The following is a 13,843-nucleotide window of genomic DNA, read 5'->3' as shown; positions in this document are numbered from 1 at the left end:
TTTCTGATTGTACGCAAGCCTTTCGTAATTTAAAGCGATAGGGGTCCATTTGGTCCTCTGCGTCCTCGTTGATCTCATAGAAACATGAAACTCAGCTGACCCATGGTAACCTCATTACTACCATGCACGCAATTCGCATCGTGTACTCTGTAACTAACGCGGCATATCCACCACGGGAAGAAATAAATATAAAATAAATTATTTCCCGGAATTCATCTGACAAAAAGTACCGAGTGGGGAAGAGAGGGTCAAGGTTACTCGTATTTCGAAACAAGGAGGCTTATCCTGCGAACCGTTCTGGAGCTTTTCTTTCTTGTCGAATAGAGAGCCAGTGGAAGGACCTTCCATATCTTCGCAAACCTTATTAGGCCGTACGGCTATTCTTTGTTCCATTTTAAGTGCATTCTAATGGGGGAGGTATACTTTGTTTCTGCATTCTGGTATCACGACCTCGGACTTCCCGATAGATGAAGTCTATATCAGACAGTTTGACATTAACACTTTTCAAGTCAATAGACCCGACTATCCCTACCGAATCAAAAAGGTTCCTAAATGCCGGGTTGTGAAGAAAAAGAAGCGAGACAGAAAGTTCGCTCTACCAGACATCTAATATAAGAAGGTTTGATCTGCAGATAGTACCATGAAAACGCGACCAACTACTTCGAAAGTAACTTCCCTAGCCTTCCTGCATATTCGCTAAAAGGTACAGTCAATTCTAGTATCTCTTCATTGGTTATCACCGTGACAGTTCCCAGAAGTCAAATAGAGTCCGACCCAAAGATCGAAGTGGGCCGACACCCACAATTAAACCAAAATACCAAACCATGGTAGTGTCTCGCTCTCGGTCGTAGCATTGTCCGTTTCAGGAAGTTTTCATTTTCCCCACCGTCGCCTATCTGAAGCTTTTGCTGTCTGTGCTCGGTACCAGATTCAAGGGCCGACGGCCCTAAATCGCAGCGTCTGGGTTTCCAAAAAGAATTACCTATCCGCTTCCCCGGATAAGACCGTACCTTGTATGTTTGCTCTGTTCTCTTAACGCGAAATAGGGAAGTCTGTTGTACGGGATTAGTGCCTTTGGCTCAGAATTGGAAGTCCACGTTAAGTGCTATGCAGGCTGGAGTATATAATATCTTTAAGAATATCCTATTTCCTACTCGACATCTTCATTGTTTATAACCTCCCGCCCTTCCATACAATAGCTGCAAATGCTCTCCAAGTTATAAGCGTTCAACGAATATTTGTAGCAATTTTCTCTCCTGATCTTGATTGAATCTGATCCTGAAGGTTTCCTGTCTGTAGTTTTGCCCGCTATCTTCCTATTGCAGGCATCTATCTCGACGTCCCCGGTGGGAGCTAAGTGACACTATCCGTGAGAGTATGACTTGAAGTTTGGGCATCGTCGATAGGGGCTGTCTTGATATGTCAGGCAGATTGACTGAATTGGTTAACTCAGCGAATCTATCGAACAATCTGAAGAATCATACTGGACATGATACATTTAATGAAAACAGATGCAGTGGATGACTTGAGTGCAATGAGGCTCAACAGGCAGAATGGATCTGCTCACGTGTGTAGTCACGTGGTTTTGTTTGTTACTTTACCGCTTATCCATTCCGCCTGCCTCAATAATCAGTAACCGGCAGAATTCCACAGCAAGGGCCAACGCGGTTATGTGTACAGAAAGTCCGACAACTGCTGGACCACAAGATGCTTCTGTCTATTAGTTAATGTGAGTTTATGAAGTATGGAATATCTTGAGAATTTGCTGGAATAAAATATTCTTTAACTATGTCTATCCGTGAGAAGCTGCAGGAATGTCTTTCCGATTGTAATGCCGGTTGAAGCAGATACTTTGAACAAATATATATCGAGTAGCAAGTACATGGTGCACACAGTACGTATATATATAGTATTGAAACCTGTTGAGTTTTGTGCCTAGTATCTTAGGTATTTCCTCCTAGAACAAGACCGAATTCTTCAAAGACAAGCTTTTAAAAATCTCAAGGCCGCCACCCAGTTCACGATCCTCTGTACAAGCTACTTCATTGTTGTACGCAGGACCTGAGGCATCGCAGGCGGATCCCGTGACTGCGGAACGGAAGAGCCGGAAGGATGAGTCAGCGCCTGAGTCAGCCACGCGGAGAGTGCGGGGATTGTTGTGGTTGATGCCTTTGGCCAGGTTCTGCCTATCGGTCAGTGAGTCGAAGTATTACGTAGAGGAAACGAATTCAATTGGAGTGTCAATGGATAGAATTTGGATATCAATATCTACAAAGCAAGAAAAGTCAAGACGATTGGTCCTAAAATCAGGGAATATATGAGATCGGATGTCGGTGACCGAATGGGAGGGAGGCTGGTTCCTGCCTCAGGTTCTCTCGGCCGCGTTCCTCATTTTCCCTTCCGCCCACGTCACGGTCTGACTGATCTTTTAACTAATCCGCCGTCTTTCTCTCCCTCCCTCATTTTTCTCTTAGTCAACGTCCCCATTTCACGGCTTCCCCCTGCTTACGAGATCATCCTCATCAGTCAGCAAAAATACACTTAGTTCCTAACAAAACTAAAACTATTTTGACAGCGGCTGAATCATCATCGCCTTGGCTAACCCCGATAGATAAACTAACCTACTGTACTGCTGCTGCTTACCTCATCGCGCGTCTCTCCATTCCAATTCCTCTACAAACCTCGTTGCTTGTCCACTGTGAAAGACCGTGGATCCAATCCGAACTATCTGATCCTCTCCTTGGTCGAGCTTGAGGGGACGTACGTGTTGCGGACTCTCTCAGCGCGTCTTCGTGTTTGAACCTCTATACTCTCCATGCAGCCGACATTAGCTCCAGCGCCGCATCCAAGCATGCAAACATCTGCTCAGGTAAGCAGCCTGCGGTTTGTCATCAGATCGCCTGTACCCCATTGCCCACCACTCTCATTTGAGAGACGTAATGGGATTTTAGCCATGTCTCACGACGTCTCTCGCCGCTGGTATCGCTTGTGTCCGCTCGCGGGAGCCGATCCGGCGTCATCCTACTTGTCGCTACGAGAAGCTCCTCCGCGGTCGCGTTCCCTCAAGAACCATACACACAGCTTATGAAATCATCGCATAGACTAATTGCATCTCTAGGACCATGCGGATCAGGGTAAGTGTCGCATTTGTATTGGTTATCAAGAGGCCCCCCGAAAACAAAGTAGAAGGCATAAAATCAAAGACGAAGATTGTGATCCGTGCATCGCGTGCTGTAAAGCAACCTTGATCATAGATCTTCAGCTTCAAATCTACTCCTCTTCCCTAGTACGTGCGCGGAAATGCTGACACGCGTTGGTTCCTGAATTTAGTGCTCCATGACCAGCTCCTAGCGGCCCATCAGCACCTATCGCATCCGCAGCAACCGCGTCCGCAACCCCCTGCCGCGCAGCCACCGCACATGCAGCCCAATACAACAAGTCCTCGCGACCAGAACAACATCGATCCCGCGATTTCAGGTGCTGCAATGCTCAGCGGCCCGCCACAGACACCCCCCCAGCCGGAGCCCACGGGCCAGGAGAGTCCGAAGACGTATGGCAAGCGACCGTTGTCGACCTCCAAGCGCGCTGCTCAGAATCGTGCCGCACAGGTATGTTGGGATTTACCATGCGACGGGGATTTTGCTGACTGGGGAATAGCGAGCATTCCGCCAGCGAAAAGAAAGTTACATTCGCAAATTGGAGGAGCAGGTGAAGGAGTTTGATACTATGTCGGAGGCTTTCAAGGCGCTGCAGGCAGAGAACTATCAGTTGCGCGAGTATATTATCAATCTTCAGTCGCGACTTCTGGAATCCCAAGGCGAGGTGCCCGAGCTCCCAGGAAACATCGACCTGAGCCAGCCACGAACCGACTTGAATGTACCGCAACCCGGTGCTGGGCCTGCAACAACGTCTTCGTCGGCGCCAGCGCCGCCCTCCGGAGCTCAACAAGCGCAGCCGCCTCAGGGGGCTGCGTCCAATGACGACATGAACTCCCTGAACCGGATAGCCGTGGCCGGCTTGGGGATGCGCAAGCATCCCAACGAAGAGGCTAACTACCTTGGCAACAACTTTACGGGTCGTCGAACGCGTCCTGACGAGACTCAAGCTGACTCGGAAGTGACAAAGACAGAGCAGGCCCCTCATGGACTTCCCATGGTCTCATGATCGCATTCAGCTGTTGTCTTTTTTTCACGCTCCTGACCCTTGTGCTACCTCCAGATACCGAAGTTGTCGCTTCTGATGCTGATTGTTTTTGTCTCGTACTCTTTTCTTTGTATTATCCCGCTTTTATGCTTGGGTGTATGGCGTGATGCTGCTACGTTTTATTTATCTAATGGCTTTGGAAGGGATGGTGTTCTGGATTTCAGACGCCCAGTCCGACGGGCAGAAGGCCGCCGTCTAATACTACTTTTGACCGGGTGTGGATTGACTCGATAAATACATTGACCAGTTGGACTACAAGTTCCTTTGTTTCTTTTATTCAAGTGTTCAACACATCTATCATATGCTTATGTACTACTCATCAATCGTACACGAACATATCACTTGAGCAAGGAAAAAAATAACGTCAAACCAGATACACCCAAGTAACAAGTTAAGATAAGTAAATAAGTATAGCCAAATCTAATCCTAAGATCAGGTACAAGCTATAATAAGCTTCAACTATCCCTATAAATTGTCAAGGAACGCCCCTAACCAAACAAAGAACAAAAATAAACCAAAGACCCAAACCCAGTGAAAATAAAGGAGACAAAAGCCCAAAAAGCCCAAAAAGAACCCCTGTCAAAACCCAGTCGCGACCATGAAAAGTGACCATGAAATCACGATAAGATAGACAGAACAGAATAACCAACCTATAACCGTTCATTGTTATTAAATTTACCCCACATACACGACGCACCACACAGCCTTACCTCTCTCTACTCCAACCAAACACCAGTCCCTCTTTCTGATTGTTTACTTCTCATCTTCTTTTCTGAATTTCACATACTCATGTTTGCATTTTAACTCATGATAGATATTCCCTCTGATTTACTTGGAGTTGTGGGTATCTAGATCTTTGGAATGTGTTTGTTCGTGAGTTGAGGGTTGGATTCTGTGTTTCGTGGAGTGAGAGCTTCCGGGTGCTTTGCACTGGTCTACTCTACATTTCTCACTCTATCTTACACTGCTCTACATCATACTGCACGATACTGCACTACGCTACGTTCATCGGGGACTATGGCTCAGCTGAATGGATCAAATGGGACTGGCTTGCTGTATAAACCACGGCAGTATCAGTATGAGATGTTTGAGGCTAGTTTGAAGGAGAATATCATTGTTGCTGTATGTTCTTCTTCTGTTCTTACTCTTTGGGGTTGTCTCTGAGGGAAACAGGCTGCTGACGAGGTCTGATAGATGGATACCGGGACGGGGAAGACGCAGATGTATGTTGATCTCTCTTTTCATCTTGTCTCTTTTCTTGTTTGTTTAAGGGAGTGGTGGCCGGTCCAGGGTTGAGGCTTGCTTTGCTTTTGTGTTTGGGTTGGTTTGATTGGATGGCTCTAGTGCGCTCTTACGGATCGCTCATCAGTTGGAGGGAGGTGGGCCACGGAAGGTGCGTTTCATTATCCCTATTGATATGACATGGACTGACTTTCTTGCTCTCTTTTGTTGTGAGTGCAGCTGACTTGGTTCTTGACTCCAACTGTGGCTTTGTGTCTTCAGCAATATGAGGTGATTCGGAGTCATCTTCCCGCTGTGAGAGCCTGTACAATCACAGGGCTGGACAAGGTTGAGCGCTGGAAGAGCCAGTATATTTGGGATGAGCTCTTGAAAGACAAGCAAGTGGTAGTGTCGACTCATGCGGTTTTGTTCGAGGCCTTGACTCATGGCTTTGTCCGGATATCCCAGTTGGGTCTGCTTATATTTGACGAAGGTTGGTAGTCGGTTTGTTCTTGAGATTTGACGTGGAGCTGAGATTGCTGATGGTGTAGCTCATCATTGCATGCGGCGGCATCCGGCGAACATGATCATGCTTGATTTTTATCATCCCACTTTGCGAAAGCATGGCAGAGACAGCGTTCCTTGCATATTGGGTCTAACGGCTAGCCCAGTGGTCAGGTCAAAGAGTCAGGAGATGAAGTAAGGGAAAAACACAGCCCCATCATTCTCTTTGCCCGGCCAGAGAACTAACCCCAATAACCTCTGCACAGAACCCTAGAATCGAATCTCGACTCGATCTGCAAAACTCCGCAAGTCCACAAACAAGAACTCACCACGTACGCCCACAGACCAGAGTTACTGCCCATCATCTGCAAAGCCATAGATGAAGGGCCTGGCGGCAGGGCCCTGCAAGCCCTGGAGCACGCCTGGGATACGGCGGACATTGACGGAGATCCAGACGCTATACCACAAAACGGCAGCCTGCTCAACGGGAGCGGGGAATACAAAGCGCTCATGGTACGAAAAACCCTCTGCAACGAGCAAATTAAACGCTTTGTGGACCGAAGCCGTCACATATTCGCAGAACTGGGAGAGTGGGCAGCAGACTACTACATTTGCACATCCGTAGAACAACTGCGCACTACGATTCGCGATCAGTCTTTGACCATGGACTGGGAAGACGAGGAGAGAGCCTACCTTTCAAACTTCTTGTCCAAGCTACCAGTCGCGGAGGTCCAGGCTAACCTCGCAGATCCGAACAACTTCACAATGTCGCCAAAGCTCGCAGCATTGATAAACTTCCTTGACAAATTCGACGACCCCGAGTTCTCGGGCTTGATCTTTGTAAAACAAAGAGTAACCGTAAGCGTACTGGCCAGGTTACTTTCTCTCCACCCCCAAACCAGGGACCGATTCCGATGCGCAGCTTATGTTGGCATGTCGGTTGGCAGTTGTCGTCAAGACATGGTGGGCGACTGGCATAATGCGAAGAAGCAGCGAGGTACCATGGACGACTTCCGAAGTGGGCGTAAAAATCTGATTGTCACGACCAGCGTTTTGGAAGAAGGTATCGACGTCACGGCCTGTCGTGTCGTCGTATGCTTTGACAAGCCCGCTAACTTAAAGTCCTTCATCCAAAGGCGCGGTCGAGCACGACAGCAAAAGTCAACATACGCTATCATGTTCTCCACAGCGGACGAGCACGGCGATTTGCGCAGGTGGCAGATTTTAGAGCAAGCTATGGTCGAAGCTTATCAAGACGAAGAGAGACGGCTCCGCGAGGCAGAAGCGCAAGAAGCAGTCGATGAAAATGTACCAGAGATGATCACCGTTGAAGCCACCGGGTACGGTCTCCGAATAATGATTCTTTGATCACTCCTAACATCGTCACAGCGCCGTCATAACACCCGATTCAGTCGTCACACATCTCTACCACTTCTGCGCCGTGCTTCCTGAGGAACGGTATGTCGACAACAGGCCGGAGTTCTCGTTCGAGAAGGACAGACAAGGTCTTATCAAAGGCACGGTGATCCTGCCCAGCTGCGTGCACCCGAAAGTCCGTCGCATCCAAGGCAAACTATGGTGGAAGAGTGAGCGTGCAGCAGTCAAAGAGACAGCTTTCCAGGCATACCGGGCCCTCTATGAGTTTGGCCTTTTGAACGATCATCTTCTCCCATTAACGAAAAACCCGGAGATGAGGCCGACTGATCACACCACTTTGCCCTCGCTATTAGATGTGTCTGAGCAGTATGATCCTTGGACAGACTGGGCAAACTCGTGGTCATGTCCAGATGTGCATCAGATGCGTATTGCCTTGGAAAGCAACGGACACCCAGCAGATGGGCTAATTATGAAGCTGATCGGACCGACGAACCTGCCACCACTGGCTCCAATAACTCTTTTCTGGGATCGCGATACTCGTCTCACATTGTCATTCGATGTACCAGAGCGTATCACAACAGTAACCGATAACTGCATCGCGAACATGCGGACAGTCACTGCACTTTACATTCAAGCGCCCCGTAGCCGAAACCTGTTAAATAATGATGACTTTGTGACCCTATTTGGGCCTGACCTACCGAGCACCGAGTTGGCCGATTGGCTCCTTCGAAACGCGGGATATGAAACTGCCCATGAGGCGTACTCACGGGGCACTATGCCCGGTGCGATGGGAATAATCCGGGACCTTTCGCGCTATGACGAGCCGTTCTTCTGCCATAGATGGATCGAGTCCGAAACCGGCTTAATTGAAATAGAATGCAGGCCTATCCCACGTCGGAGGAACTTTTTGCATCCGCCGGCCTTAGATAACGGGCAAGCTGATGCTATCGTTGAGTCGGAACATGGTTCTGCCAAGGTGCACATGGTGGCTGCCGAAAGCTGTACTGTGGACAAGTTACCAGTGTCCACAGCCATATTTGGCTTATTTATCCCACACATTGTTGACCGACTTGAGAGTACATTGATCGCAAACAGACTGTGCGCAACCATTCTGTGTGACGTCGGGTTCGCGGACATTCAGCATGTTATCACAGCCATCATGGCACCATCGGCTCAAGGGGTGACCAACTATCAGCGATATGAGTTTCTCGGGGACTCGATCCTAAAGTACATTGTTTCGTGTCAGCTTTTCTTTCAGAACCTTAACTGGCCGGAGGGCTTCCTCACCGAAGGTCGCACCACTATTGTCCAGAACCCTCGGCTCACCAGGGCTGCTCTTGACGCTGGATTGGATTCTTTCATTATCACAAAGGCGCTCACTCCTCGCCGGTGGATTGCACCACTGATATCCACAAGGGTGGGGGCTGCTCCTGTCAAGCGACAGATGTCAGCCAAGGTGTTGGCGGACGTCATCGAGGCTCTAATTGGAGCCGCCTATCTGGACGGTGGCCATTCCAAAGCCCAGATTTGCACGCATTGCTTCCTTCCGGAGGTCAACAGACAGCCCCTGGACATTCCATCTCTCATCACACAGACGGAGCATGGACGAACCGCGCGCCACATCATAGACGGTGACTTGCAAAGACACCTTGGCTACACCTTCAAGAACGAGGATCTCCTGATCGAGGCTCTCACCCACCCTTCCTGCCAGCACGACCAAACCACCCAGTCCTATCAGCGATTAGAGTTCCTCGGCGATGCTATCCTCGACATGGTCATTGTCCCCATCATCTTCCAATACTCTAACAAAATCTCACCAGGAGACATGACCCTCATCAAACATGCAGTAGTGAACGCGAACCTGCTTGGGTTTTTCTGCATGGAGTTTTCCATCGAACAAGACAAGACCAAAGTTGAAAAGACCCCTGACGGCCGATTCGCGGTCAAGTCCGAGACACAGCATGTGGAGCTGTGGCGCTTCATGAGATTCAATAGTCTCGATCTGCAAACCTCCCGCGATGCAGCTCTAGACCGTCATCGCAGACTCCGAAACAAAATTCTCACCTCCCTCTACCACGGCCCCAGTTATCCCTGGCAGAGTCTCTCCCAACTCTACGCAGACAAATTCTTCTCCGACATCGTTGAGAGCGTCCTCGGAGCCATTTATGTTGACTCAGGCGGGGACCTCTCTGCATGCGAACGCTTCCTCGAGCAGATTGGCTTGCTGTCTTATGTTAGACGCGTTCTGTTAGATGGTATCAACGTGACTCACCCTCGGAACATCGCACAGCGACTGTCAAAGGGGGACGCGCTTTTCAATTTGAGGCGTGTCTCGGATGAGAAAGGCCGCTCCATGTACCGGTGCACAGTTACTATGAACGATGCCCAGATTGTCCTTGTGGAGGGTTGTCAGTGTGGCGAAGAGGCCGAGGTGAGGGCTGCCAACGAAACGATTGAGTTCTTGCAGCGTCGCCAGGAAGTTGTTTGATCAGTCAACCAGCCAGTCAGGCCCGCTTGAGCGACTGACTGGTTGACTGGCTGAATGGCTGTAACGGCCGCTCCAAGGGACGACTGTATGTGTGGATGAGTGACAGGGAGACGCAGTTGATTGTGTGACTGGGAGAGCAGAGGATGTGTTGCACATACAGCGACACAACGGTTGGTGAATGAGTAAACGATGCGATAGTTATGTGACGATGTAATCGTTGTGCACCACTATGTGATACTTATGCGACAACAATGCGCTGCGATGACAATGCGATGTGAAGTGCTGCCATGCAATGTGACAATGATCACGATGTCATGATTGACTATGAGGACTGTGTTTGTATGCTCGGGTCTTTTCTTTAGCGAGTTTGGGTCGAATAACAGGTTAGATAGAAATGAGGATGATTTTCCCGACAGAAAGCAACAAACTCCGTTGCGAAATGAATTGGACATAGTAAAAATATGCACTACAAAGAATAAAAAAGCCCACCCGAAAGTTGGAAACTATGTAAACAGAACGCCAATGCTTATGCTTTCTTCCTGTTACTTCTTCGAACTGGCCTTGTCTTCGTTTCGGGCTCTGGCTGCTCTTCCTTGACCTGCTCTGGCTCCTTGTCTGCTGTATCAGCATCGGAGTCGTGCGACTCGACTTGGTCATCTTCACTGGTCGCTACCATAACACCTTCGTCGGTCGCATCGCTAACCGAGGACTGGTTCTCCGCATCCGTCTTCGAAACGGGTTCCCAAGCTCCATCTGCCGGCTGCGGTTCATTCCGGATGCCATCGAGGACCTTCTTGGCCTCGCTTTCGACTCCATTCCATGCACCGCAGCTTCCACACCGCCAGCGACCGAGTTCTTCCAACGATTTGATACCCGGAGGAGCTTGGCCGTTAACAAGCCGACAGGAGCTGCAAATCAAGACGATCCGGTTCTTCGGTTGAGTCTCATCCTCGCCGAGGAGGACATCCATGAGACGATCATACCAGTGTGACTGCTCGATATACTGTGGCGCACTTGGGAACGCGTTGGGCGCAAAGCCCGGCTCATCAAACGCAGGGCCTGGAGGAGGTACCGGCTGCTGTTGGATCTGGGGCTGAGGGGGATACGGAGAAGGCGGCGCAGGGAAATCGGGGGAGGGAGCACCAGGAGACTGGACGGGAGTCGGACGGCGAATATTTGCGGTCGGGGGAGGGGGAAGGCCAGTCCGTTGCACGGGCGGTTGTTGCTGCTGGGGGTTTGAGGATTTGCGCTTCGATTCCGACTTGCGCTTGTCGTCGCCGCCTTTCGACTTTGTTCGTTTGGGGACACCTCCGTATTTCTCTAGGAGTTGTTGGGTGGAATTGTATTTCGTTGCGACCTTGAGCTTCTCAATTGTTTCGTCTCGCTGCTTTTGGAGATCATCGAGGTATCGCTGATTGCTATTGATGCGGTATTCGAAGTACTTGCTGCCTGCGGTGCGAACGGCGTAGATCCTGTTCCCAAATTAGACCGTTGAAAAGGGGGGTTTCAGGATTATTCAGGGGTTTAGCGTACACGACGGGACCCCCTGCAATGGCGGCGTATTCGACCACGCCAAAATTTTGCCAGCCTAGCACCAGCGCGAGGATGATGGAGTAGAGGAGGTAGGCAAAGGTGGTGTATAGCGTCCACAGAGCTTTGAAGCGACGGGCGTTTTGGCGGTGAGTGTCAAGACGGGTGTTCGCGCGAGTGATTTTACCAGAGAGAGTTTCGAGCGCTCTTTCAAAGGAGGCCGGGGAGTTGTCTTCTCCCTGTTTGATGAGGGTTTCTTTGGTTAGTGGTTACTTGCGAACTGGGGGAACAGGCAGCCACATGGCGGACATACTTTGAAAGGCCACAGGGATACCATTGCGGCTGGAGGGTATTGGTTTCAGGGTGCGATTGAGATTGGCAGCATTAGTGTGAAGACATTGTCGACAATATTTGCAAGTCCAGTCAAGTATATCTGTCTCCGAGGGAGGTATAGTGTACGTGTAGAGGGGAAGTGGAATGCAAGCGATGAAAGTCAAGAGAATCTTTATTTGAATTGAAGCTCCCGGAAAACGTCACGTCACCTGCCGCGCACTGACCACGTGCTCCGTCGATCATTCATCTTTATTTAGTACACAACTTCATATCCATATATCGTCCAGATATGATCATCGAATTGCTTTCTACGCTTGATATTGAGACCAGAAGCCTGCTGTCTATTCATCAACAACTAAAGAAGGAAAATAAAAGTACGCCCGTTCGTCTACGTGACAAGCCAACAATTAGTAGGCTCTCTAAACATAGGGTTCTACGGAGATGGCTTTGTAGAAAGTTTGTTTTTGCCTTCACCTTTGTAGAAGAGAACTTCGTGCTATTGTAACGTTATTTAGATGACTTTGCCTTACATTCGGCGATATGTGTACAAGCCATAGGTACTATGTATACCAATTGTCTTGAGAACTCCAACGGCCTTTGTATGACGAATATCTCGAGGCATAATTCATGGTGCACCTTATCTACATATCTTGACACCTACACAGCCGTGGATGCTCAGTAGGGACTAAAGTTATCCAATATTCTCCAAAGATGGAGACATTATAATCCTCAAAATTGCGTCAGCCAAGTTGTTTATCAATTAGTGTTGACATCCCTATAGATCATATGTTATCAATTCTATGTCCTCAGCTATGATTCTGCGCAAGAAAGAGCTTGTAAATGCTGAGAAGGCTGTGTAGATCTTCTCGCCAAAGTATCATTGGATTTCCCTATCATGTTGGGTAAATGTTCGAAGACATGGGCTCTACCCTTGTTCCAACCACTGCCAAACTAGGCGAGATTGTGGGTGCATTTATCTAGTCTGGAACGCTTTCCAGATTATTGAGGCCTGAGTGAAAATAACAAAAGAGAGAAACAAAAAAGAGAAATCACTCTTCTAGATGGTGGTCATCTAAAGATACATGCTGTAGGTTTGGCACCACGGACGAGCTCAAAGTGAGAACATGCGTTGGAAAGATAATCATCTGATAATCTAGCTCAAGGTTCAGAACGGCAATGATGTCAGAAATAACTAGAGCTTGCCCGGACTAGTATAAGTGCATAGGTGCCAGTGTGCAGTTGTTAGTTGTGTCTAGCCATGCATCTCGCTAAACTTTTTAACTTTGTAGTGTCCGTCGATGTTCTAGACTTAGTTTTGAATGGAAAGGGTCGCCGGAATCACCGTATATTGCTTCTCCAAGATGATATCTGAAAAGGTTTCCATGCGTTCTGAATCAGAACTCGGTCAATGTGGTTCAATAGTACTGCAGGTCAAAGCAGATCACATGATTGACTGGTCTTTAATTATCTATCGCGTTCAGTTATAGCAACTTCTCTCACAACTTCAGGATGCCTCCCCTTATTCTCTCTTCTCTTTTTCTACTAGATCACGGACCCCACATGAACCGCAGCCAGCCACTACAACACCACCAACGCAAACGATAGTTACACGTCCAACGCACGTCCACCGCCACCCCTCTAAAAGCGGGGCAAGCTGCAGTAACACTTTGACGTATTTGCCGGGACACACGGAGGAAATATTACTGGTTGATAGCTTGGCATTAACAGAATAGAAAAACGGTTTATAGCGGCAGGTGAGATCAGAATTGACAATACCAATAAAACCCCGATATAAGCAATATACCCAATATAAGCAATCTACCAGGCTGTCTCCTATCATTTCCTATACAAAATTGCAGAAAACCTCGATATAGGGAACTTTCATTATTCTGCTCAGTCTACCATACAAAATTGCTTATAATAAGGTATAGTGGGTCCAGCTAACTATTAGAAAATTTACTATAATAAAAAAATTACGTGTAAATTTCTCAAATACTAATTTAGCTCTACCCCTACTACCTAACAATAACAAAAATATATGTAATTATACAGATTCTTTTACTCTATTTTACTATCAGTCTTTATACTAATGAACCATACTAAAAATACTATAGAATTGTATCACTATATACTATATCTATATTTTAGTAGATCTTATATAGTGATTTTGATATAAGCAATCCCTCG

At 48.2% G+C, this 13,843-nt stretch overlaps 5 protein-coding genes across 5 annotated transcripts; 3 read left to right on the top strand and 2 right to left on the bottom strand.

Moving 5' to 3' along the window:
* Window positions 1–1,957: 1,957 nt before the first annotated feature.
* On the bottom strand, window positions 1,958–2,853 carry AO090001000195 (uncharacterized protein; the record flags this gene model as incomplete). Its single annotated transcript, XM_023234421.1, has 3 exons — window positions 1,958–2,186; window positions 2,644–2,673; window positions 2,765–2,853. 3 exons carry the CDS (start codon window positions 2,851–2,853, stop codon window positions 1,958–1,960), a joined length of 348 nt encoding a protein of 115 aa, XP_023089549.1.
* Window positions 2,854–3,419: 566 nt separating this feature from the next.
* Window positions 3,420–4,164, top strand: AO090001000194 (uncharacterized protein; the record flags this gene model as incomplete). Its single annotated transcript, XM_001818691.3, has 2 exons — window positions 3,420–3,608; window positions 3,658–4,164. 2 exons carry the CDS (start codon window positions 3,420–3,422, stop codon window positions 4,162–4,164), a joined length of 696 nt encoding a protein of 231 aa, XP_001818743.3.
* Window positions 4,165–5,220: 1,056 nt separating this feature from the next.
* Window positions 5,221–9,793, top strand: AO090001000193 (putative RNA helicase/RNAse III; the record flags this gene model as incomplete). The annotated part of the gene is made up of 7 exons (XM_001818690.1): window positions 5,221–5,325; window positions 5,398–5,426; window positions 5,548–5,596; window positions 5,665–5,917; window positions 5,976–6,123; window positions 6,195–7,268; window positions 7,318–9,793. 7 exons carry the CDS (start codon window positions 5,221–5,223, stop codon window positions 9,791–9,793), a joined length of 4,134 nt encoding a protein of 1,377 aa, XP_001818742.1.
* A 526-nt stretch (window positions 9,794–10,319) lies between these two features.
* On the bottom strand, window positions 10,320–11,660 carry AO090001000192 (uncharacterized protein; the record flags this gene model as incomplete). The annotated part of the gene is made up of 3 exons (XM_001818689.3): window positions 10,320–11,265; window positions 11,327–11,562; window positions 11,637–11,660. The coding sequence occupies 3 exons, from the start codon at window positions 11,658–11,660 to the stop codon at window positions 10,320–10,322; spliced, it is 1,206 nt and encodes a 401-aa protein (XP_001818741.1).
* Window positions 11,661–11,945: 285 nt separating this feature from the next.
* Window positions 11,946–12,516, top strand: AO090001000191 (uncharacterized protein; the record flags this gene model as incomplete). Its single annotated transcript, XM_023234420.1, has 4 exons — window positions 11,946–12,066; window positions 12,172–12,255; window positions 12,368–12,395; window positions 12,438–12,516. 4 exons carry the CDS (start codon window positions 11,946–11,948, stop codon window positions 12,514–12,516), a joined length of 312 nt encoding a protein of 103 aa, XP_023089548.1.
* Between the last annotated feature and the right edge of the window lie 1,327 nt (window positions 12,517–13,843).

This window comes from Aspergillus oryzae, chromosome 2, assembly GCF_000184455.2.
Source record: "Aspergillus oryzae RIB40 DNA, chromosome 2".
NCBI lineage: Eukaryota > Fungi > Ascomycota > Eurotiomycetes > Eurotiales > Aspergillaceae > Aspergillus > Aspergillus oryzae.
This window is presented reverse-complemented; position numbering and strand designations above follow the sequence as displayed.